The sequence below is a fragment of the Podarcis erhardii genome (assembly GCF_964252035.2).
Source record: "Podarcis erhardii genome assembly, chromosome: 18".
NCBI lineage: Eukaryota > Metazoa > Chordata > Lepidosauria > Squamata > Lacertidae > Podarcis > Podarcis erhardii.
The window spans coordinates 11,602,758-11,627,736 of record NC_138516.1 but is presented as its reverse complement, the minus strand read 5'-3'; the positions used below and the strand labels follow the sequence as shown (position 1 = coordinate 11,627,736).

The 24,979-nt window shown below is 52.3% G+C and overlaps 1 protein-coding gene across 2 annotated transcripts in view; it reads left to right on the top strand.

The window, feature by feature from the left end:
- The window catches only part of ARHGEF18 (Rho/Rac guanine nucleotide exchange factor 18), a 55,409-nt gene that overhangs the window by 24,654 nt on the left and 5,776 nt on the right, over positions 1–24,979 (top strand). For both annotated transcript variants that reach the window (XM_081846022.1, XM_081846021.1), the window contains exons 11-27: positions 3,329–3,396; positions 4,584–4,647; positions 8,514–8,652; positions 10,834–10,946; positions 11,265–11,405; positions 12,214–12,464; positions 12,844–12,969; positions 13,590–13,707; positions 14,695–14,943; positions 15,723–15,799; positions 19,442–19,620; positions 20,129–20,220; positions 20,447–20,635; positions 20,780–20,926; positions 21,597–21,703; positions 22,986–23,039; positions 23,803–23,850. In XM_081846022.1, the coding sequence (XP_081702148.1) occupies positions 3,329–3,396; positions 4,584–4,647; positions 8,514–8,652; positions 10,834–10,946; positions 11,265–11,405; positions 12,214–12,464; positions 12,844–12,969; positions 13,590–13,707; positions 14,695–14,943; positions 15,723–15,799; positions 19,442–19,620; positions 20,129–20,220; positions 20,447–20,635; positions 20,780–20,926; positions 21,597–21,703; positions 22,986–23,039; positions 23,803–23,850 (2,162 nt within the window). The remainder of the gene's footprint in view (positions 1–3,328; positions 3,397–4,583; positions 4,648–8,513; positions 8,653–10,833; positions 10,947–11,264; positions 11,406–12,213; positions 12,465–12,843; positions 12,970–13,589; positions 13,708–14,694; positions 14,944–15,722; positions 15,800–19,441; positions 19,621–20,128; positions 20,221–20,446; positions 20,636–20,779; positions 20,927–21,596; positions 21,704–22,985; positions 23,040–23,802; positions 23,851–24,979) is intronic.

Below are 24,979 nucleotides of genomic sequence, written 5' to 3'. Positions count from 1 at the left end.
GCTCAGCCCTGTGATGCAGCAGCAAGCAAGGCCGATGCAGTTCCTGGCTGCATCCACAGAAGTCTAGCGTCCAGGTCAAGGGGAACTAGGCAGGGCCATATATCAATATATCGCCCGAAACCAGTTTAAAGTCCGGGGGAAATAGATTGGTATATGCTTAGCTGATGGTGCATCACGATGCTGAAAACCAGATATTGCCCTAGTAGAAACCAAACCTTATGAGCAGCCGTTGAAGAAGCTGAGCATGCTTAGCCTGGAGAAGAGGCCAGACACAATAGCCATCTTCAAATATCGGAAGGGCTGTCACATTTTTATACATATTTTTATTTTTGCCGCTCCAGTGAAACCTGGAAGTAAATGATTCGGTTTTCGAATGGTTTTCGGAAGCTGAACGTGCCTTGTGGCTTCCGTTTTGAGTTTCCCTGTTGTGCCGAGGCTTCCGCTTTCAGTTTTCAAATGTTTTGTTTGTTTGCTTTCAATTTTTTTTATTAATTTTCCAAAAATTTAAACCAAACATACATACAACCTGTTTGAATCTTGGTAACATTATTAAGTGACTTCCTCAAATCCCCTTGGTTGGATTTCATTATATATCATTTTAAGTTTTCCAAAATCAATTTTCACAAAAAAAATTAACTTGATCACTTAACATCTTTCATTCTTTCTAATTTAGCTTTAAGCATCTTAAATCCTATCCTTACATATTTAAATCCTAAGCCTATCTGATATTTGCAAGCTTTTCCAATTAAGTTATCTTAACATATTTAGCTAAATAGTCTTTAAATTTCATCCATTCTTCCTGGTACTCCTCCTGTTGAGGCTTCCACTTTCAGTTTTTGAATGTTTTGGAAGCTGAATGGTCTTCCGGAACGGATTACGTTCGAAAACCAAGGTCCCACTGTAGCAGGAAGCTGTTTCTGAGTGTTAAGAGGGGTTTCGACAGGGGGCTGGACTCCCCCAGAAGGAGAACTCTCCTCTGTTGGCGGTTTTCAAACAGATATTGGGGGCCAAGGATTCCTCCGCTGTGACGTCTGCCTTGCAGAGGGTCCCTTCTGCACCTGCAGGCCTCAGCCGGGTCTCGCTTTCTTTGCCCCACCTGTCCGGACACGTGTCCTGGGGCCGGTCCCCTCCCCGCCCCAAGCCACTAACTGCACTCCATGAATCCTCCCCAGATTTTGCCCCCAAGAGCCCCTGCAGGAGTTTGTGTTTTTAAACAAGGCAGACGGGAGGGGATCTCTGGAGCCCGGCCTGTTCGGTTTCTGTTTATTTTTGCCCTTTCCCACTTCCTAGATGCTCGGAATACCTTTCGGGGTGAGGTCATCCCAGGCACGGGAGTTCCTGGTTTCCTTCACCCTTTCCTTGCTGCCTAAAAAAAACCACCGTTCTGATATAGCTGGTTTTGGGGCTGAAACGTGTTTCACCTTGGGACTGTCGGCCTTGAGGCGAAGGATCCTTTGCAGGTAGAAAGAGATGCCTTTTTGTGGAGTGGGGGCCATTTAGAGATTAGCTCAGTGGCTCTCATCTGCCTCCCCCTCGCTCTTTCCAGACCCCATCCCCTTTTAGCAACGTGTATAAAACAGAGCAGTTATAAAGGATGAAAATTAAAAGTGGGAAACATCTGGTCCGCTCGGTCGGTAGAGCACGAGACCCTTTAATTCTCTGGGTTGCGAGTTCGAGCTTCCTGGTTGGGCAAAGTTTTCCTGCATTGCAGGGGGTCGGACTAGGTGGCCTTTAGGGTTATGAGCACTGCTGCCAGCCTCATAAACAGCCACTCCCCTGTGACGAGCGGAGATCTTCTCCAGGCGAACAGGCTTGGGGATGAACAGAAGGCTCCTGTTTCCTGGGCCCCGAGTGCCCAGGCACACATGGAAGTTCTGTTTTTATCTCCCAAGGGGGCTTAATTCCCTGGTGCCCATGGGTTTGCAAAGCCAGTTGCCCCCTGACTATGGGAACACCCTGCTGTGGGCTCCCCACCCCCTTCCCACCGGCCTCTGTCTTGCGTGAATTGCTGAAGCCAGTTCAGCTTGTCTTGGAGACAGCAGCCTCCAATTCCTGACGTCTTCTGTGCTTCCGGCAGCGGCAGGATGAAGGCAGCAACGAAACTGGTGGTTGCCAGTTCAAGAAAGAGCTTTCAAGGGTGGGTGTGTTTTAAGCAAGAGCCTCTTTATCCAAGGAACCTTGTCGGAGCAGCCAAACTGTCTCTGGAGGTTCCCAGGGTCATCCTCTGCTACCTGCAGACCTAAGGATTTGGCATCTCGGCCTGAGAGCCAGACTGAGCACAGGCCTGCATGATGGACCTGTGGCTTAGCTTTTAAAGTTTTCAACGTTTGATGTTTTATCATGTTTTTAATATTCTGTTGGGGCTGCCCAGGGTGACCAGGGAAACCCAGCGGGGTATAAATAATAATAAAAAGGTCAAGGCCCCGTGGGCGGTTAAGTCCTGTCCAAGGCAACTCTGGGGTTGCGGCGCTCATCTTGCTTTCAGGCTGAGGGAGCCGGGGTTTGTCCACATACAGCTTTTCCGGGTCATGTGGCCGGCAGGACTAAACCGCTTCTGGAGCAACGGGACACCGTGACGGAAGCCAGAGCTCACGGAAACGCCGTTTACCTTCCCGCCGCAGCTGTACCTATTTATCTACTTCCGCTGGTGTGCTTTCGAACTGCTAGGTTGGCAGGAGCTGGGACAGAGCAACGGGAGCTTATTCCATTGTGGGGATTCAAACCGCCGACCTTCCGATCGGCAAGCCCAAGAGGCTCAGTGGTTTAGACCACAGCGCCACCCCTCTCCCTTTTTACGAACAATAAATATTATTATTAGCATGGGATCATAGAATCATAGCTTTTTGGAGTGGGAAGGGATCCTGAGGGTCATCTAGCCCAACCCACAGCAACGCAGAAATATTTTGCTCACCATGTGCTCGAACCCACAACCCCGAGATGAAGAGTCGCGTGCTCCACTGAGCTATCCCGGCAATCAGAAACTCAGATATATAAGCCAGGCGCCAAATGGCTCCATAAACCAAGGTTGCACTTCCCACAATGGAATGTCCAGTTGCCATTTATTTATTAAAAAGTCTTTATTTTTCAAAGGATGGACTTGCCGTGATTGATTCTCATTGAAAGATCTGGCTAGTTCAGAGGACCTTGAGCTGTGTTCAGAGTTTTGAGAACTTAAAAGAAAAGTCCCTTTCTCCTGGGACAGTCTGGCAGTTGCTGTTCCCTGTGCGCTGCATGTCATCTCTGTGGCACTTGGCGTTGGCTTGTGACTTGTGGGACCGGCCTGGCGAGAAGGTAGACCCACGCTTCTTTTTCTTCTTCCCCTCCTTAGATTGTGCAGTAAACGTCCACAAAACCTGTAAGGCCCTCTTGCCTGAATGCAGTGGGGCTAAGCCCAAGGTAAGCCACCTCCCTTTAAATCTCGGGCCGGGGGAGGGCGGGGAGACACAGAAGGAGCTCTTGGCCTCCCTTCATCGCCAGCTAAACACTGTGATACAGCAATGATAGATCATGACATCTGAAATAAGGACCGGGCTATGCAAAGGCGTCGGCTGGCTTCGTGGTTTTCCCCGCACCCTGATTTTTGCCTTGCCTGTTCTTGCTTGTAAAGGTAAAGGTACCCCTGACCATTAGGTCCAGTCATGATCGACTCTGGGGCTGTGGCGCTCATCTCGCTCTATGGGCCGAGGGAGCCGGCATTTGTCCGCAGACAGCTTCCGGGTCATGTGGCCAGCAGGACTAAGCCGCTTCTGGCAAACCAGAGCAGCGCACGGAAACGCCGTTTACCTTCCTGCCGGAGCGGTTATCTACTTGCACTTTGACATGCTTTCGAACTTGTAGGTTGGCAGGAGCAGGGACCGAGCAACAATGGGAGCTCACCCCGTCATTGCAGGGATTTGAACCGCCAACCTTCTGATCAGCAAGTCCTAGGCTCTGTGGTTTTACCCACAGCGCCACCTGTTCTTGCTTAGGGAAGTTTTTAACGTGTGATGTTTTATCACTTTTTTATCATCATTCTTATTAATATTCTGTTGGGAGCTGCCCAGAGTGGCTGGGGAAACACAGCCAGATGGGTGTGGTATAAATAAATAATTATTATTGTTGTTGTTGTTGTTGTTGTTGTTTTTATTGAAATTCGCTGAGCTGGCTGAGTTAACAGGAGCTGCAGGAATTGAGAGAAGCTTTGGCCAGCTTCATGCTTTTCCCCAAACAGTGGTACCTCGGAAGTCGAATGGAACCCGTTCCATAAGTCCATTCGACTTCCAAAACATTCAGAAACCGAGGCACGGCTTCCGATTGGCTGCAGGAAGCCCCCACAGCCAATCAGAAGCCACGTGGGACGTTCATCTTCCAAAGAACGTTCACAAACCTGAACACTCTCTTCAAGGTTTGCGGCGTTCGGGAGCTGAAAGATTCGACCCGCAAGGTGTTCGGAATCTAAGGTACAACTGTATTGTGATTTTTGCATAGCACGCAAATGTCACGCGATTCATGATATCTTGCCACGTTGAAGCCCTTCAAGTCCCGTCTCCTGTTCTCATTGTGCTTTGTCTCTCCTGCCTCCCCTCCCCTTTTCTATCTTGCAGCAAAGAGATTTGTTCCTCCGCCCTCCGAGCTCTCCACCCAGTTCGCTCCGGAGCTACAGCCCAGGTTCATACCCCCAAAGTAATCTGTTTCTGCGGCTCTAGCTTTCCTTGCAGACGGGGCTGTGGCTTTTCCCCCTACCAGGAAAGGCGGCGGCATTTGGGCCTTTTCAGTTCAGAGGAGAGGCAGGGAAGAGGCCACCTGGTTGAAGTAAAATCACGCCTGGCGCATAGCAAGTGGGCACAGGAGCTCGCATGCACCCAAATGTTGGAAGACCTGGAACCGACAGGAGGAAATATTGCCTGCAGCACATGGTTAGACTGTGGAACTCCCTGCCACAGTGACGGCCACCAACATTTTAAAAAGAGACTGGACAACTTGGTGGAGGAGAATTGGGCTATGATGGCTGTGCCCTTTTGCATCTATCCAGGAGTTCTTCTGAATCCCAGTTTCTGGAAGCCACTGGAACCAGTAGAGAGAAGGTGCTCTCGTGCTCACGTCATGCTTGCGGGTATCCCATAATAGGCAGCTGGTCGGCCGCTGTGAGGTCAGGAACGCTACTAGATGGTCCATTGGCCTGATGGAATGCTACAAACGTGGGGGGCGCTCAGCAGCCCAGAAAGCGGCTCCCCCTTTTCCTCGCTCGGGAAAGCTCTAGAACGCTCCTGAGTGGCCTAAAATTTCCCTATGTGCGCCTTTTAATGCTTCTCCCCCCCCCCCTTTCATCTCACCTCATTGTGAAACCTTGACAAAAAAAGGGAACGAAAAATATCACAGAGCCCTGAGAAAATCGATAAGCTGTTTTCCCCCTATCGATTGCTTGCTTGGCAGCTGTGAAACGGGGAAAAATAGATATCTATCTATATTATCAGGTTGGCTGTTTGTGCAGGCGTGTTAAATTGTGCCGGCTTTCTTGGCTCCCGGCACTGAGTGGGGCTAAAAAAGAAGAAGAAGGAGCTGGGTAAGGGATTGGAGGCGGGTTTGGGGGGGGGGGAGAGCAGGCCTTTTTTCCCTCTCTGCCTAGCGGTTGAAACATCTCTGCGGTGCGCAGTCTGGTCTGTCAAGAGAAGTGGCCGGGGAATCAATGCCTTTCCTCGGCAGCCTGCAGGCCGTGCTAATTGAACTCAGAGAACGGCCTGCTTGCTTTTCGGGGAGCCTGGCTTGTGGGGGGCGGGGGGGGGAGAGAGCTGGCCGGACGAGAAACTGTTTCGGGGGCCGGCGGTTCTCCCACTCACCTCCTGGCCCCCCCTCCCAAGCCAGCGGAGGGCAGAAAATGAGATGGAGGGGGGCATCCGTTGGACGGCTCCAGGGCTGTGGAGTTTGCATGGCTTTCAGGGTGGAATGGGGGATGGAAGCGCCCGGGGGGACGACTTCGTTTCGGCAGCCCCCTCTGCATGGCCGTGGGCCTGTGCGGTGAGAATCGTTTCCGTGACGGACGTGGGAAGAGCCTGCCTTATCAGGCCCCTCCAGGCCAGCTTCCTCGTCTCACGGCGGAGAAATACCCCCGAGAACCCAGGAACCCAGGTAGACTGCCCCCGAGATGGAGGCTCTATAAAAACTCAAGCTGAGTCCGGCTGCCGCAGCATCGGACCAGCCCAGCCTCCTCACAGTGGCCAACCGGACGACTCAATGGGAAACCCGCAAGCCAGATTCGAGTGCGAGAACCCTCTGTCCTCCTGTGGTTCGTAGCAACCGGGATTCAGAAGCCGAGCCGCTGTGGCCGTCAGCCTTCGGCAGCCCTCTCCTCCTCCAAGGATTTGTCTCTTTGAAAGCCGCCTAAGGTCAGTGGCCGCCGTGGCCGCCTGCAGCAGTGCGTTCCACAGTTCAGATCTTGCACTACGCGAGCAAGCCCTTCCCTTTTGCTACTTAAAGCTGTTTTCCTCCTTCCGGTTTTTTCGCCCAGAAGAGCCAAAACGTAAGCTCCCCACATGTGGATAAAACCTGCATGGATCTTCCCAGCGTCTGGTTTGGGAGAAAAGGCTGGGCGACTGAAGCGATGTTGGTTCCTGGGAGAGATTTTCCCCCTCCTCCTGCCCCTTGCGGTTTCCCTAGAGCTCCATTCCAGCAAAACAAGCTTGTCAGGAGTAAACAGGCCCCCATGGGGAGAGGCCGGCCAGCCTTGCTGTCTTCTTAAAGTCCAATATTCCCAGAACCCCAATATCCTCAGTGCCGCCAGCACTGTCTGGCAGCAGCTGTTCTGGGGGCTTCTGCTGGGAGTCTGCAGGCAAGGGCATCGCTTCTCTGCTCAGCTGCGGCGCTTGCCGTACGAATGAAGCAAACCCACCCCCCAGAGTCCTTGCAATTCCAAGTTAGGTCCTTGGTCTCTTGAGCTTGGAATTGCCTGCATGGACTCGGCAGCAGCTCCCCAAGCTTCCAGAGCCAGCTCTGCCTCCCCTGTTCGAAATTCGCCCAGCACATTTTGCACCTGGCTTTGAACCTCTTGCGACCCGCTGACGTCTCCGTCTGGGAATCCTTGGGTCGTTCCTGTTTCCACACGCTCAGACCCCATCCCGTTGAATTCTATCCGTGGTGTTTCATCTGTACAACGGGAATGAAATTTGGGGACCCAAATGCTTTTTCTGGGTAGCCCAAGCGGCAGCAGCAGCAGCAGCCGACGTTATAGCGGATTGTCTGCCTCTTGTCTTTGTCTTAAAAAGAGATGAGAATAGACCAGGCTTCTTCCTCAACCTCGGCCCTCCAGATGTTTTTGGCCTACAACTCCCATGATCCCTAGCTAGCAGGACCAGTGGTCGGGGATGATGGGAATTGTAGTCTCAGAACATCTGGAGGGCCGAGGCTGAGGAAGCCTGGAATAGACCAATATATCGGTGGAGTGTCCCTGGATCAAGGGACTTTCCTGTTAGTTCTCAGAGCTCTTTACCTGGCTCCAGGTAGTCCTCTGAACTAGCCGGGTGAAAATCCATCCCAGTCAGTCCATCCTTTGGAAAATAAGACTTTAGAGCTGTCTTGCCCAAAAATGGCACCTGGGCGTTCCGTTTTGACAACTGCCACCTTGGTTTAAGGGGCTGTTCGGCAGCCAGCTTATATATTGTGAGTTTCTAACGCTGTCTAGCTCTGACCCTTCCCCTCCTGGCTCTGTGTGTGTGTTTGTCTTCTCGCATGTGTGTTTGTGTACCTTCTCTCCTCCTTTTCTTGGCCACAGCAGTGTGCAATTCTTAATTCGATTCCCCCTCCCCCCCCTTAATTGCCAATGTCTCCAGCCGACGAAACACGGCCTCCCCCTAATTATATTTCTTTTACACCGGGCCGTTTTGTGCATCAAACGCCACGGAGGGCGAATGTGCTGTGTCCGTTTGCTGACTCGGCTCGTCTTCCAGCTCCTCGGAGTCTCAGTTTGGTGGGGCAGCCGTGAACCACTCACCATTCCCCCCCCCCTTCCCTCCCTCCCTCGCGGTTGTAAGATAATTCTATTCTTTGACACATGGGAGCATTTTCTGCCTTAGGGAGCCGAGGTGTAAATAATTGTGGGCTCCGGCCGCCAAACGAGGGACTTAGCAATTTCCAGAGCACGCAGTGGGGGCCCAATTTCCTCCCCTCCAGACTTGCCTGCTGGTTCTGCCAATACGCCCCCTGCTGCTGAGCGGCCGCGCTTGCCTCTCTGGACACTTCTAGAAGGGCCGGGCGGGCAGTATAAAAGCGTGTCGTGCCCCCCGGGCCACTCTGCCGCTTCGCAGGCATGGGCAATGCCACGTCCAAGGGTGGCAGCGGCGCCGCTGCGCCCTCCGAGCTCCTCTTCTGTGGCTCCTTCTCCAACCGCTGGAACGAGAGCGTCTTCCTGGAGAATGAGCTGCTGACCTCCCGGATCCTCTCCGTCCTCCGGCCCCACTCGGACGGCCGGGGGCTCCTGCGGGCAGCCGGACCGCCCTTCGCCGCCCGCTTTCTGAGCACCAACTCTGCCTTTGCCTCCGTAGCCTCCGCCTTCCGGGAGCACCCTCACGGATCCCTCCTGGGCCCGGATGGCGGCGCCCTCGGGATGACGATTGCGCAGAGGGGGAGCTCGCCCACGCCGCTGGCCGACGCAGCTTCCGTCAGGGCTGCCGCTAAGCCCGGGTGAGTAGGCAAGCCTGCCCTGGGGGCACCTGGGGGAGGCAGCGGGAAAGAGCATCCCCTCCTTTGGCACAGCCCTCCTGTCTTTCTCTCCTCCTGCGATACAATAATCTTTCCTGTCATTGTCCCATGCAGAACAACGAAATTGAAAAATCTACATAAGGCATTCAAAACCCAACAAGTCTGCTATCCCAGCTGTCCCAACCTGGTTAGCCTCCCTTTTGCAGAAAAACATGGACCCCCCAAAACGGGGAGACTCTCCCCCCCAAACCCCGGACTTGTGACAGATGCAAGCATGATTTTAAATTGGAATATTTCTGGTTCATTTGGGGGGGGGATGCAGCTTCAGGAGATTTTCGTCTGGTGTTTTATAGCACGAGGCTGCTGTCAATACGAAATCCTTCCTTCCTTGGTTTTATTTCTTCGCTCAGAACGCGACTCAGGTCCGTGGGTTCGAGCCCCACGTAGGGCAAAAAGATCCTTGCACTGCCGGGGTTGGGCTGGATGACCCTCGGAGGTCCCTTCTGACTGAACAACTGTATGATTCTTTAGTTCTGATCCCTGCATTGCATGGGGTTGGACTAGAGCACCCTCGGGGTAACATAGAGAACATTTAGAACAACAGGTGGAGATCAGATGGGAAGCAAAACTGTCCGACAGGCATGTAGGCTTAGTCCAGTTGCACGGGGGTTAAAACTGCAGAGCCCGGTTGAAGGATATCAGCCGTATCTGGTTATCAAGTCTAGTTCAATATTTTTCCCCGGCTCAGAATGAGAGTTGCCTTGAAAATGCATGTGCAATAGAGAAAGCGCTTGGAGGTCCTTGTCAGAATCTCAAGTTGTGCATCCTTTGTTCCAGAGGGGGGGGACCAAGCGCCCCTCGTCCGGTTCAGGGCTGCTTCCCATTGAACTGGTGTGGGGTCTTGGTCCCCCTCTGCTCTGCTTTCCGAGTGAAGGAACGGCTCTCCCTTTGGGCTTGCAAACGTCTCCTGATGCCGGCAGGCTGAGGGCCAGCCCTCAAGTGTGGGGAGTGAGATTTCCAGGGGGCTGGAATTTGCAAGAATTTGCGAGGGAGAGGGGTGGGTGAGGGCAGGGATCAGCCCGAGTTTGCCGTCGGGGACAGCAAGGAGGGTGGGCAGAGGTATTGCCACTGGAGGGAGCGAGGAGGCACAGAAAGGAGGTTTATTACATAACCGAAACGCCAGCTCTTCAAAACTCATTGGCACACAGCAAAATCTGCTCTCAACATGCTAGCAAATCTCGGCACGCAGATTTCTAACGGATGGTTTTCTCTGTCCTGTTTTTGTAAATCTTTCTGCTGGGACGGGCTTGCGGGGTCCCACCCCGTCCCACCCCCTTACAGCCCCAGAGAGCTTTTCTTAATTTTTGGTTTAGAGAAAAGGCGAGCTGGGCAGTGGGAAAGATTTTCCCCTGTCCCCGGCAACAGATAAAAGAAGGACCTCCTTCGCTCGGCATGGAGTTAATCTGCGGAACTCCCTTCCACAAGAGACAGGGAGGGGGGCCCCCAACTTGGATGGCTTTGCAAGTGGAGGGGGCTTTCGAGGGCTCCTAGCCCAGGACAGCTCTGCCTCTGCCTCCACCGTCTGAGGAAGCGATGCTTCTGAGTTCTGCTTGCTGGAAACCACAGGAGGGCTCTTGGGTTCGAATCCTGATGGCCAGTTTGCCACTGAGGCTTCTGGCTGGCCAGTGAGAACAGGATGCTGGCGCAGACATTGGCCAGATCCAGCAAATGCGCCTTAAGTCATTGAGCTCTGGACCTGCTCCAGGCCTCCAGTGACAGAGGGAGTCGTGTGGTTTTCCCACCTTTCAGAGTTTTCGTTTGCTTTTTGCAGCACTGAATGTTCTCCCCAGACTTGGTGTTTTTAGATCCCTTCCTCGATGCTCTTAAACTGAAGCAGCCCCCTGCCTCCCCCAGTTCTTACAGTTAGCGGAGCATGTGACTCTTCATCTCTGGGTTGTGGGTCCGAACCCCCCCCCAGGGGGTTGGACTAGATGGCCCTCCGACTCTACAATCCTACGATGCTGCTTCTTCCTCTTTCGTGACCTCCGCCGTCCCATTCCTAAAGGTGTGAGGGCCCCCCCCCATACCGTGTGACACCCGGCTAGGCGGTCAAACGGGGGTGGCAGCTCCTCTGACACCAGCTCTGCATTTCCCCCTGTTCAGGCTCACGGGGGCAGAGATGGACGAGGGGGATTCGGGTTTCCTGAAGCCCAAAGCGGCCTCCGAGGACGTTGTCTCCGTGGCCTCCTCCACGGCGGAATCGGTCTTTGTGGAAGGTAAGTGGGGGCCTGATCCTGTGCTGTAGATGTGGGGGTTGTGGTGACAGTGCGCTGGGACAGGGGATGTTCATGTGTGTGCGAGAGAGAGAGCGTGCGTGTGTGTTTGCGCGTGGAGAATCAGAATTGTGTAGTCAGAAAAAAGCCCCCAAATATCTAGTCCATCGCCCCGCAGGAGCCACAGTTAGAGACAAGCGAGCGGCAGAATTAGCAGGGCTTTGCTTTCCGGCCGCAAAAAGGCCAGAGCTCTACGTCGGACGGCGGGGGGGAAACCAACCGTCAAGCACTTTGTCTGCAGCAGCCTCTTCCTCCCCGCAGATGCTCAGTACACCTCTTTGCGAAATGAGCTGGAGACGGACGCCCGGGAGTTTGAGGCCCCGTCGTGGAGCCTCGCGGTGGAGCCAGCCTATGCCAAGCAGCAGGAAAAAGAGGTCGCCAAGAGGCAAGACGTCATCTACGGTGAGGAGCCCGGAATCGCCTCCGCGGGGCCTTCTCTGTGGCGGCTCTGGCCGGGGCCCCTTGTGCTCGGATGGGGGGGAAGCAGGGAGCCCGACAGCAGGGGGCGCCAGAGGCAGGGAGGAGTCCCAGCTTTGTCTCTGCCTTCTGCCTGCCTGTGTGGAGTTCTGCAAGGGGAACAACAGAGACACGAGGAGGCAGCTGGCAGGCAGGACCCCTGACTCCAGACCCCTAAGCTAGCTGGGAGGGCAGGTCCCCAGTCACACAAATGGAGCTGCCTAATGCAGTTATAAAAGGGGGAAACCGGTGAAATAGAATATTAGTAGAAATAAGTCGATCAAGAAGATTTGGTCTTGGGGAAGCTCACCTAACAATGCTTAGAAAAAATAAGGATAAGACAAGAAATTGTATTGTTTGTATTTCTGTGTGTATTGTTTATTTGTGTTATAAAATGAATAAAAAATTTTGAAGGAAAAAAAGAGGATCAAAAAGATCAGTTAAAAGAGGCGTGGGAAAAGGAGACAACAGGGGAGATAGTCAAAGCTAGGGGGAAACAGGAGAATCGTGCGTTGAAACTGTCATCTATAAGAATAAAAGAAAATTACTATAAGTTAGCTTGGAGATGGTACTTAACACCAGTCAGATTAAATCAAATAAACAAAGGATATTCGGAGTTATGTTGGAGGGTGTGCCAGGAAACCGGGAATTACATTCACACGTGGTGGGGGTGTAAATAAATGTACAATTTTGGGGGAGTCGGGAGGGATGCAAAGTCGGGAATCAAACGAGGGTGATGTGCTTCCCCCTGCAGAGCTGATGCAGACCGAGATGCACCACGTCCGGACGCTGAAGATCATGCTGAAGGTCTACTCGCGAGCCATGCGGGAGGAGCTGCAGTTTGGCCAGGCCACCATCCTCCGCCTCTTCCCCTGCGCGGACGAGCTGCTGGAGCTGCACGGAGCCTTCCTCTCGCAGCTGAAGGAGCTGCGGCAGGAGGCGCTGGAGGAAGGCAGCGAGAGGAACTACGTCGTCCAGCGGATCGGGGCCCTCCTGGTGCAGCAGGTGGGTCCGGGGGGGGGGCGCCTCTCTCCCCTCACCCCCGCCTGCAGAGCAACAACCCAATAGCCCACCCCAAATTAAAAAAACACATTAAAAAAGGGCATAGGATGTCAACCAAAGGCCTGGTTAAAAAGGAATGTTTTTGCCTGGCGCCTAAAGATGTATAGTGAACTTTCCTGGGGAGAACATTCCCACAGACGGGGAGCCACTGCAGAGAAGGCCCCGTTCTTGTGTTGCCACCCTCCGCACCTCTTGAGGAGGAGGCGCACGAAGGAGGGCCTCGGAAGGTGATCTCAGGGTCCGGGTGGGTTCATATGTCAAGAGGTATTGCAGTCCTGAGATGCAATCCCCCCCCTTTTTCTCCTGCCTCCCCGGTTTCCAGTTCTCGGGGGAGACGGGCGAGCTGGTCAAGGAGAAGTACGGCGTCTTCTGCAGCAGCCACGGAGAGGCGGTCGCCCACTACAAAGAGCTCCTGCAACAGAGCAAAAAGTTCCAGAACCTGATCAAGGTAAGGGGGCCAGGAAAGGAGAGCTGGGGGGGGGGACCTTCAGCCAGCGGGGCATAACGGTGAAGAACAGATTATGACCTTGGGAGACCTGGGTTCGAATCCCCACTTGCCCCTGAAGCTCCTTGCAGGGTCCTTGTGAGGATGGAAAAAGGGGGGGGGGGAGAGGAGGAGAACGTTGGAAGAAAAAAAGGAGCGTATAAATAAAAGAATAAAAGGAAATTACAGGGGTACCTAGGTTCCCCAACAGCTTGGCTCCGGGACAAATCGGCTCCTGAATGCCGCAAACCCGGAAGTGAGTGTTCCAGTTTGTGAACGTTTTTCGGAAGCCGGACGTCCAACACGGCTTCTGATTGGCTGCAGGAAGCTCCTGCTGCTAATCAGAAGCCGCGACTTGGTTTTCGAACCGTTCCGGGAGTCGAATGGACTCCCGGAATGGATTAAGTGCGAGAACCCAGGTTCCACTCTGTGTGTGTATATAACCAAGCCTCTGCGTTCAGTTGGCAGTCTGTCTCGGGAGAGCGAGATTTGGGGGTCTGAATTGGGCAGGTTGGGGGCTGCAAAGCCTTTCCCACGAAGCAAAGCCCTCCCCGCCCAGACCTCTCGTCTCCCTTGCCCTCTAGAGAATCAGCAACTCTTCCATCGTGCGGCGGCTCGGGGTCCAGGAGTGCAACCTGCTGGTGACGCAGCGCATCATGAAATACCCTGTCCTGGTGGAGCGCATCATTCAGAACACGGAAGGTGCGGCTTGCGGGGGGGTGGGTGGGATAGAGGACCTCTAGAGGTCCCTCCCGGCTCGATGGCTCTATCCCTTTCCCCCTCTTGACTGAACTTTGAGGTCCATTCGGGTGTGGGGAGAACCCTTTCCAGCCTCAGGGGGGCTGCCTTGTTGGGCCCCCCCCTGCATTTAGGTGGTGGGTGTTGCTAAAGGGGAAAGTGGGGGGAGCGATGGCTTTGATTCCTCCCTGTGGGTCCTGGAAGCTTAAAAAGTTGCAAGGTTTCCACCAGGGTGCATTTGATTTAAATTGATTCAAATCACTAGTCAGTAAGGCTTGATTAAAATCACTTTTTTTTTACAGAAAGACTCATTATCGTGGGTATACTCTTAATATTTACAACCAGATGAATGTTTCGGTTTTGGAATAATAAATTTCCAGAGTAGTTTTTACAGCTATATCAAGAATTACCAATTTGGTTCTGCTAGTAGAAATACATAAGACAGATAATTATGAAGTTATTGTGAGGTTTAATAAGTTAACTGTTTATACTTGGACAACTTTTTCTGCTGTGCTTTATTGGAAGGAGAAAAACAGTCATTTCCTTAATAACAATTTAAACAATTTATTTAACTAAAACAATGACATTGTAGCACATCTATCCTTGTTTGTTAACTCATGTGGTTAAACAATAAAAAAATAAAACTTAGACTGAGTTTTAGCACACATGAAAAACTTAAAACAAATCCTTATTTCCTGATGAATAGCCTTTGGACCGTAACGTAACTTAAATAGAAAATCCTTAGAAGCTTGGGGGCTTCCCTGCGGGGGGGGGGCTCTGTTTGCCCACTTTGAGGACAGGATGCCAGCCCAGAAAGCCCCCCAATGGCCTAATCCTGCAGCTAAGCTCTCCTTAGCTTCTTGCAGTCCCTGAATGGACAGAGCCCCCCCGCCTTCCTTAGAACGAGGAGCGAATTCCTTCCTCCAGCGTCCCCCACTTTCTTCCCCGCAGCCGGCACCCAGGAGTACGAGGACCTGACGCGGGCGCTGGCGCTGATCAAGGAGGTCATCACGGCCGTCGACGCCAAGGTCAACGAGAACGAGAAGGGGCAGCGCCTGCGCGAGGTGGCGACAAAGATGGAGGTGAAGTCGTCGGGAAAGTTCAAGAACGGCCTGGTCTTCCGCAAGGAGGACATGCTCCAAAGGCGGCTCCTGGTGGACGGCGTTCTGTGCTGGAAGGCGGCCTCCGGGCGCCTCAAAGGTGGGTCCTTTCGGCTGCCCCCCCCCCAAAGTTTGCTGGGACAGAGGACGGGATTTGCAGGCAAGCAGGACGCGGATGGCACTGTGGGTTAAACCACAGAGCCTACGACTTGCCGATCAGAAGGTTGGCGGTTCGAATCCCCGCGACGGGGAGAGCTCCCGTTGCTCGGTCCCTGCTCCTGCCAACCTAGCAGTTCGAAAGCACGTCACAGTGCAAGTAGATAAATAGGTACCACTCCGGCGGGAAGGTAAACGGCATTTCCGTGTGCTGCTCTGGTTTGCCAGAAGCGGCTTAGTCATGCTGGCCACATGACCAGCATCTCGCTTTACTGGCTGAGGGAGCCGGCGTACAGCTTCCGGGTCATGTGGCCAGCAGGACTAAGCCGCTTCTGGCGAACCAGAGCAGTGCACGGAAATGCCATTTCCCTTCCTGCCAGAGCGGTACCTATTTATCTACTTGCACTGGTGTGCTTTCGAACTGCTAGGTTGGCAGGAGCTGGGACCGAGCAACGGGAGCTCACCCCGTCATTGTGGGGATTCGAACCGCCGACCTTCTGATCGGCAAGCCCAAGAAGCTTGGTGGTTTAACCCACAGCGCCACCCGCATCCCCATTATTAATTAGTTTCCCCGTAAAACACATTTTGACGGTTTGGTTTGAAGCCGACCCTGCTGAATGAACTTGTACGGGAGCGGGGATTTTTCAGTCCACCCACAGATTTCCCCCCCAATCTCTGCTAAAGCCTCTTGGTCTGACTCCCGTTTCTGTCGACTTTTGGCAGAGATCCTGGCCGTGCTGCTGACCGACGTGCTGTTGCTGCTGCAGGAGAAAGACCAGAAGTACACCTTTGCCTCTGTGGTAGGTGGCCCAGCCGGGCGATACCTGCTTCCCCATATATATTGCCAGCTAAACCTCGTGATAACCCCATTATCTTACAATGTTGGGAGGAGGCAGATGAGCAGCGCCACTATTTGCAGTATCTGTGAATTTATTGGTGTTAGCCGCCCTGAGCCTGGGGAGGGCAGGGTATAAATAATTTATTATTATTATTATTATTATTATTATTATTATTATTATTAATTATTATTATTATTCTGTTTCCGCCTAGTTTCTTTTTTTATAATATTTTTTATTAATTTTAACATATAGATTATAAAATACACCACAAAACTTATCCCTTATACAATCTTTTTAGACTTCCATCAGCACCTCTGATGATCCACCATTTTAACCACTTCTTGTGCATTTCTTAACTTTATATCGCCTTTCCCTCTCTTAACAAATCATCCTCCCCTTTGTCCATTTTTACAATACTTCTAATAATACTCCTCACAAAACTTATTGCAACCCTACAAACATTGTCTGTTCTTCACAAATACTTTTCAAATAGTCCGTAAATTTACTCCAGTCTTCTGTGAATTTCTGGTCTCGCCGGTTTCGAATCCTTCCTGTTAATTTATCTTCTTCTTCTTCTTCTTCTTTATTATTATCTGCCGTTTCCTGGTGAGGCTGGGCGTGTGGCACGCATGGCACAGCAAACGCGGAGCCCCAGGGTCGCCGGCCGCTGGCTCACCCCGACAATAGCCAGGTGCCATACAAACTCAAAACCACCACAATGCCTATATATAGGGCCCTGCAGGATCTGATTTCTTTCCGCAGGGCCTGTAAGACAGAGTTGTTCCGCCTGGCCTTTGGCTTGGAGCCAATTTGATTCCCTCCCTCCCTCTCTTTCTTTTTTCCTTTCTCCTTCTGTGTTGGAACTCCTATTTGGGGATTCCCCTCGCTTTTTTCTGGCCCGTGTAGGACCAGTCTGGATAGTTAGCCTTGGTGAAGACTCGACGTTTTTATCCCCAAAAAGGTTTTTGATTGAGTTTCCACTGAAATGAGGCTGCATTTTAATGTTTTAATGTTGTATTTTAATCTTGTTTTTAAAGCTGTATTTCAATCAGTTGTTTTTATATTTGGTGGTAGCCGCTTGGCTGGGGAGGGCGGGGTATAAATAAACTTATTATTCTATTATGCGAATCCCAGTTGCTAAAGCACGTGAACGTAATAGGCTGTATGATAACAATCACAAAGTTATTTACCAGAAACGACTTCTCAAGATTTAGATGCAGCTTCTCATAGTGTCAAAATCAACAAGGCGACATAATATATTAAAGCGTAATAATATATTAAAGCGTAATAATATATTAAAGCATAGCTCATTTGGTTGGCCACCAAGTCCAGTATGTACAAAATACAAATCCTATTTTGTCAGTGCTGTAGAAACGTTGGTTTCTAATTTCTTCATCTTCTCTTGTGTTCTTCTGTCTGGCGTATTCCTTAGAAGAGTGACATCATCATCATCATCATCATCATCATCATCATCATTTTTTATGTATACCCCGCCCTCCCCAGCCAAGGCCGGGCTCAGAGCGGCTTACAAGCAATAATAAAAACAAGATGAATGATTACAACTTAAAAACAAAAATAAAATACAACATTAAAATAATGGAACATTAAAATATTAAAATGTAGCCTCATCGCAGGAGGAGAAGGAAAAGAAAAAAGAAAGAGAGGGAGGGAATCAAATTGGCTCCAAGCCAAAGGCCAGGCGGAACAACTCTGTCTTACAGGCCCTGCGGAAAGAAATCAGATCCCGCAGGGCCCTGGTCTCATGAGGCAGAGCGTTCCACCAGGCTGGAGCCAGAGTTGAAAAGGCCCTGGCTCTGGTTGAAGCCAATCTAACTTCCTTAGGGCCCCGGACCACTAGGGTGTTGCTATTTATGGACCTTGAGGCTCTCCGTGGGGCAGACCGGGAGAGGCGGTCCCGTAGGTACGAGGGTCCAAGGCCGTGAAGGGCTTTAAAGGTCAAAAGCAGCACCTTGAACCTGACCCTGTACTCCACCGGGAGCCAGTGCAGCTTGAAAAGCACTGGGTGAATCTGCTCCCATGGCAGAGACCCCGTGAGGAGCCTCGCTGCAGCATTCTGCACCCGCTGGAGTTTCTGGGACAGCTTCAAGGGCAGCCCCGCGTAGAGCGAATTACAGTAGTCAAGCCTAGAGGTGACCGTCGCATGGATCACTGTGGCCAGGGCGGGGCGGGAAAGGTAAGGGACCAACTGCTTGATGCGGCGAAGGTGGAAAAATGTCGCCTTGGCTGTTGCTGTAACCTGCGCCTCCATGGAAAGGGAGGCGTCAAGGATTACACCCAAACTCTTAACGGAAGGCAATGGCACTAATTGGGCACCCGCAAGAGAAGGGAGTTGGTCCCTCATCCCCATGCCATCCCGACCCAGCCATAGGACCTCTGTCTTTGAAGGATTTAGTTTCAATCGGCTCCCACAAAACCATCCAGCCACAGCTTCCAAGCATCTGGTCAGTGTGTTCGGGGTCGAGTTGGTGTGACCATCCATCAGCATATTGAGCTGAGTGTCATCAGCATATTGGTGACAGCCCAGCCCAAAGCTCCCGATAATCTGGGCAAGGGGGCGCATAAAGATGTTAAAAAGCATCGAGGAGAGAATTGCGCCCTGCGGCACTCCACACACCAAGGAGTGGCACGACGACATTTTCCTCCTTAGTGCCACCCTCTGTCCCCGACCAGAGATAAAAGAGCACAACCAGTTATGGGCTATGCCCTGTATCCCCACGTCTGCGAGGCGGTGGTCCAGAAGATCATGATCGACCATGTCAAAGGCTGCTGACAAATCTAAAAGGATCAGCAGTCCTGACCCACCTCGATCCAGTTCTCTACGGAGATCATCTGTTAGGGCAACCAGAGCCGTCTCCGTCCCAAAACCAGGACGGAAACCGGACTGAAATGGATCTAATGCCGATGTTTCCTCCAGGAACCTACCAAGCTGTTCAGCAACCGCTCTCTCAATTACCTTACCCAGGTATGGAAGATTTGAAACTGGGCGGTAATTGGATAGGTCTAAGGGATCTAATGAAGTTTTTTTTAAGAGTGGATACACCACTGCTTCCTTCAGTTCCCCTGGGAATGTCCCCGTGTCAAGGGACAAATTGATAATTTCAACCAGGGGGGTCCGCGCAACATCTGGACACTCCCTAATCAGCCAAGACGGGCACGGATCGAGGAGACAGGTGGTGGGCCTACCAACTTGGAGGAATCTATCCATGCAATAATCGAAGTGCCATACAAGGCTCCCTGGGCTCCCTCTTCTAAGAACGCTTCAGAAATAATAATAATGAGAATAATAGTAATTTTATTATTGCTACACCGCCCATCTGGCTGGGTTTCCCCAGCCACTCTGGGCGGCTTACAACACACACAAAATCGTAAAACATTAGGCATTGAAAATTTGTAAAGAGGGATTTTCAGCAGGTGTGTAAAAGGGCGTTTTGAGGCTTGCAGAGGTTGCCTGCGAAAGATTCTTACGGGATTTTTCCCAGAGGCCTTTGCTGCCCTGTGGTGTCATGACGGTGGCCGCAGCTCTCGCCAGATGGGCAGGATATAAATAATAAAATTGTCGTTGTTGTTGTTACTGCTCCGCAGGACGCAAAGCCGCCGGTGATCTCTCTGCAGAAGCTGATTGTCCGGGAAGTGGCCAACGAAGAGAAGGCCATGTTTCTGATCAGCGCTTCCCTTAAGGGGCCGGAGATGTACGAGATTCACAGCGCCTCCAAGGAGGAGAGGAATTTCTGGATGGATCAGATCCGCCGGGCGGTGGAGAGGTGAGCGGGGGGGGGGGGGGGAGCTCCCTGGCCCTGACTCCTGCTGGGAATGCAATATTAATAACTTATTATTTGTACCCCGCACATCCGACTAGGCTCCCCCAGCCACTCTGGACAACTCCCAACAGAGAACAAAAAACAGAATAAAACATTAAAAACTTCCCTGAACACGGCTGCCCTCAGATGTCTTCTAAAAGTCAGATAGTTGTTTATTTCCTTGACATCTGGTGGGAGGGCGCCACCACCAAGAAGGCCCTCTGCCTGGTTCCCTGTAGCCTCACTTTTTGCAGTGAGGATACCGCCAGAAGACCTTTGGGAGAGGGACCCCGGTGTCCGGGGTGGAGACGCTCCTCCAGGTCTACTGGGCCTTGGAGGCCGTTTAGGGCTTTCAAGGCCAGCCACAACCCTTTGAATTATGCTTGGAAACGTCCTGGGAGCCAATGCAGGTCTTAGGAAACAAAGCCGTCCTAAAGAGGTTTTTTTGGGCGCTTCTGTCTTTTCCGCTCAGCTGTCCTGACGAGGAGGAGGAGCTTCTTACTGACCCTGAAGAGGAGCGGAGGCAGGCCGAGGCGAGGGCAGTGAAGCTGAAGGAATTCCAAGGTAGGAAGGCTTTGACTAGATGACCCTTCGGCAGGGGGGAGGCCTGGCCTGATTCCTACGTCCGAGCTCTTCAGGGGCTGCAAGGAAGGTCGCCCAGAAGGGAGAAATTCCTGTCTCCCCAGGAAGGGGAGGTGGCCCTCTGCTCTCTTTTTTTCCTGCTGTTCTTGGCTTGGCTGCCCCCACCCCTGGGTTCTGCGCTGCCCTGAACTCTGCCTCCCGCCTCCAGACCGCCTGAGCCAGAAGGACGAGCAGATCTTGCAGAGCCTGAGCGACAAGCAACAGATCTACCTAGAGATGGCGGAGATGAATGGCTTCGAGGACCCGGCGCCCGGCTCCCGGCCCCGGCTCATCGGCAGGGCGGACTCCCCGGAGAGCCTCCAGGGGGAGGCGATCCTCAAGAAGGCAGTGGCGGAAGGTGGGTGCCGCGCTCGCGAGACGCCCTGGGTGCTCGGGACTGTGACTCCCAAGGGCCTGGGGAGCGCCCGGCAGGCAGAGGCTCGGCTGGGTGCTGGCCTCCTCTCCTCCGCCTCCCCGCCGAAACCAGTTTTTGTGTTTGCAGTGGAAGGCCTACAGAGCCTGATCTTCACTCAGCTAGGGGGGTCCGCGGCCCCCGCCCGCTCTGAGGACACCACTGGCGGGTCGAGCCTGCTGAGGCGTGCTGAGACCTTTGGGGGGTACGACAGCGCCACGGCCGGCCTGGCCAAAAGTAAGTGGCCCCCTAAAATGGGGGGCGAGGGGGAGACAGAAAGGCTTAATTGTCATGGAATGGTTGGAGGCAGAGGGATGGTGGGAGAAACTAGCTCGGGAACCCCCAGGGGAAGGAGGCCCAGAGCCCAGGAAGTGGGGGTGGGAGGGAGAAACCTGGAAGGAGGTGTTGGAAGCGAAAGAGGCAACAGGGCTTCATGAGCGGGGAGATTCCATGGCAGAGAGAAGTCGAGAATCAGAGGCAGAAGCGGAAGCAGGAGAGAGGAGGGAAGCCAAGAGGCAGAGATGAAGTCACAGGGGTCTCCCCCTTCTGCGACCAGCTCCCTCTCTGCTGGTCTCCCAGAACCAAGAGTGGCATGAAAAGGACAGGGGAGAGGTTGGCTGCCCGCAGACATAGTCTCCGATTGCTTGGGGGAAACCCTGGAGAGAGGGAAGGGGACTTGGGCAGCTGGAGGCAGGCAAGGACTTCCAGACTTGGCCACTGATTTCGAGAGCTGCCAGAGATGGGTTCCTGTGCTCATCAGGACTGGCGCTCCTGGGCAGATTGTGTTTTTGCCAACGAAGAGTAACCACCTGTTTCTGAACAGTGCTGCTCCTTTGACAGCACCCTTGCCTTGCCGTTCGAAGCAGGGCGCCCCCTCTCACCCCGCTCCCTGCCTTCTCTTCCCCAGTGGGCAGTTTCAAGAGGAAGGTCTATGGCGGGGAGCAGCGCCTGCGGGACCGGCGAGCCAACCCGGAGGACCCCCCCTCGGCCGGAGGAGAGGAAGGGCTGCGATTGGTAAGGGGGTGGGGGGCAGGCACCCTTGGCAAGACACAAGTAGGGAGGACCAGAGGCCGGAAGAGGTCCGTAGAGTGGTGTCTCGCAAGACGAAATTAATCCGTTCCGCGATTCTCTTCGTCTAGTGTTTTTTTCGTCTTGCGAAGCAAGCCCATTGACGGCTTAGCGGATTAGCGCTATTAGCGGTCTAGCGGCTTTTAGCGATCAGCTGAGAGGCAGCTTATCAGCGGAACAGCTGATAAGCGGCTTAGTGGCTTAGGAAAGGGGGGGGGAGCGAAAAAAACCCGCGGGAACTCGCAAGATTTTTTCATCTTGCGAAGCAACCCCATAGAGAAATTCGTTTAGCGAAGCGCCTCCAAAACGGAAAACCCTTTCGTCTAGCAGGTTTTCTGTCTTGCGAGGCGTTCGTCTTGCGGGGCACCACTGTATTTGGGAACAAAGTCTAAAACAAGCTGGGTTTTTTTAAAAAAAAATTAAATGCCCCCTCTCCTGCCTTTCTTTTTCATCTCCGCCAAGCTAAGCAGTTGGCTCCTTACCTCTCTCGCCCTGACCTAGCCACTGTGATCCACACGACGGTCACCTCCAGACTGGATTATTGCAACTCGCTCTACATGGGGCTGCCCTTGAGACTGACCCAGAAACTCCAGCGGGTGCAGAATGCCGCGGCAAGACTCCTTACGGGGTCTTCGCTGCGAGATCACATTCACCCTGTGCTATACCAGCTGCACTGGCTCCCGGTGGAGTACAGGATCAGGTTCAAGGTGCTGGTTTTAACCTTTCAAGCCCTATAAGGCCTAGGACCCTCGTACCTACGGGACCACCTCTCCTGGTATGTCCCACAGAGGAACTTACGTCTTCAAACAAAAACATCCTGAAGGTCCCAGGCCACAGAGAGGTTAGGCTGGCCTCAACTAGAGCCATGGCTTTTTCGGCTGTCGCTCCAATCTGGTGGAACGCTCTGTCCCAAGACACTAGGGCCCTGCGGAACTTGACATCTTTCCGCAGGGCCTGCAAGACAGAGCTGTTCCACCAGGCCTTTGGCCAGGGCGCAGCCTGACTCCCTCCTTTGGCAATCTTCACAGAACTCTAGCCCAATGGTTGCCATCAATTTGATTTGAATTAATTTTATAATGAAATGAATGTTGTATCATTTTATTGTTGTTAGCCGCCCTGAGCCCAGCTTCAGCTGGGGAGGGCGGGATATAAATAAAATTATTTATTATTATTATTATTATTATTATTATTATTATTATTATTATTATTATTATTATTATTTCTGCAGGGTGACAGTGTAAGGCAGGAACGTCCCGGCGGCTCCCTGGAAACTGAGTCGGAGGTAAGCATGCGGGCAGGATCCTGGGCACTGCCCTCCTGCCCTTGGGGCTTCCTAGCCGCTTCCGAGCGCAAGGGCACGTGCAAAGCGGTTCGGGGTCTGGGCGAAGGGTTCAAACGGGAGAGGGAAGCTCTGGTGGGGCTGAACCAGCAAGGAGATTTTCCCCTTGGAAGATAGATCTCCCCAAACCAGTTGGAAGTCCATATTGTGATACCGGTTTCGTAATTTTTGACCTGGCAATATATCGCGGTGTTTGTGTGCTGTGCAAAAATCACAATGGCGGAAAAACCGGGAAGCCAGCCATATTTTCTCTCGATTCCTGCAGCCCCTGTTAACTCTGCTGGCTCCGTTTTGCAGGGGGCAGCGAATCGCAAGAGCAGTTGCCAGCAAAAATATCAATACAGGGAAAACTGTGCCTCCCCGTAGCTCCATCCTTGATTCAGACATTGTGATCTATCGGTACAGTGGTGCCTTGCTTCTCAAACTTAATCCGGTCCGGGAGTCCGTTCGACTCCCGAAACGGTTCGGAAACCAAGGCACAGTTTCTGATTGGTGCAGGCGCCCCGGAAACGATAGCTGACAGCCGCGTCGGACATTCGGCTTCCAAAAAACGTTCACAAACTGGAACACCCACTTCCAGGTTTGCGCCGTTTGAGAGCCAAGCCGTTCCACTGTATATTGCAATCTTTAGCTGGTGATATATTGCGATGTTAAAATTCGGGGATTGCTTAGCACTGCTTGTCAGCCTTTTTGTTTCTTCCTTCAGCTCGTCCAAAGGATACAGACCCTCTCCCAGTTGCTTCTCAGCCTCCAGGTAAGGGGACCCCCATTTCTCCCTCTGCGCCCCCCAGATTTAGGGCAGCAGACGGGGTCACAGGGAGCACATTTAGCAGAGTGAAACAAGGCCCTGCAGCTAGAAACCCACGGAGGATACCCCCTCCTCCCCCCTCTTGACTGTTTTCTGTGCATCAGACCCCTCCCTCTGTCTTCGCGGAGTCCCGAGGGACCCTCTCTGTTCTACTTCATTCAACACCTCTTGCGATGGTTTGACCCCTTTCCGTTTTAACAGCACAGATTCTACAAACACCATCCTTATCTCCTTGAAATCATTTCTCCTGCATGCTCCCCGTCTTAGCTTAACGGCACACGTTAATTTATCATTAATAGCTATATCCCCCACCTCTTTATACCATTCTCCCATTTTAATTCTGCTTGCCCCTTCCGCTTCCTAGCTACCATAATTCGTGCCGCTGTCAATGAATCTGTGAACCAGTCCTTCATAGCCTGTGAACCTTCCGCCCCGTCGTAAATCGATAATAACGCTACCTCGGTTAGCTTTGACCCAGTGATTTCTGTCACAGTCGGACCTCGGTTTTCAAACGTAATCCATTCCGGAAGACCGTTCGGCTTCCGAAACATTTGAAAACTGAGTCGCAAAGGGCCGTCTGTGATTTCCATTGAGAAAATTGAAGGGAAAAACCTCAGTGGAAGCCGTTTGACTTCTGAGGCACATTCGAAAATGGAAACAATTACTTCTGGGTTTTTGTGATTGAAAAACTGAAATGTTTGGCTTCTGAGAAGCTCGAAAACCGAGGTACCACTGTATGTCCTTAAACACGCTTGGCCAGAAAATTTCTTTCTTTCTTTCTTTCTTTCTTTCTTTCTTTCTTTCTCACTCACCCCTTTCTCCCCCTGGCAGGCCGTCATGGCCCAGCAAAACAGCTGAAATAATAATTATAATATTATTATTTATACCCTGCCCCTCTGGCTGGATTTCCCTAGCTTATCATCATCATCATTCCTTTTTCCTTCTGTGATGGAACTCCTACTTGGGGACTTCCCTGGCTTTTTTCTGGCCCACGTTAAGACCAGTCTGGATAGTTAGCCCTTGGTGAAGACTTGACGTTTTCATCCCCAAAAAGGTTTTTGAGTTTCTGCTGAAA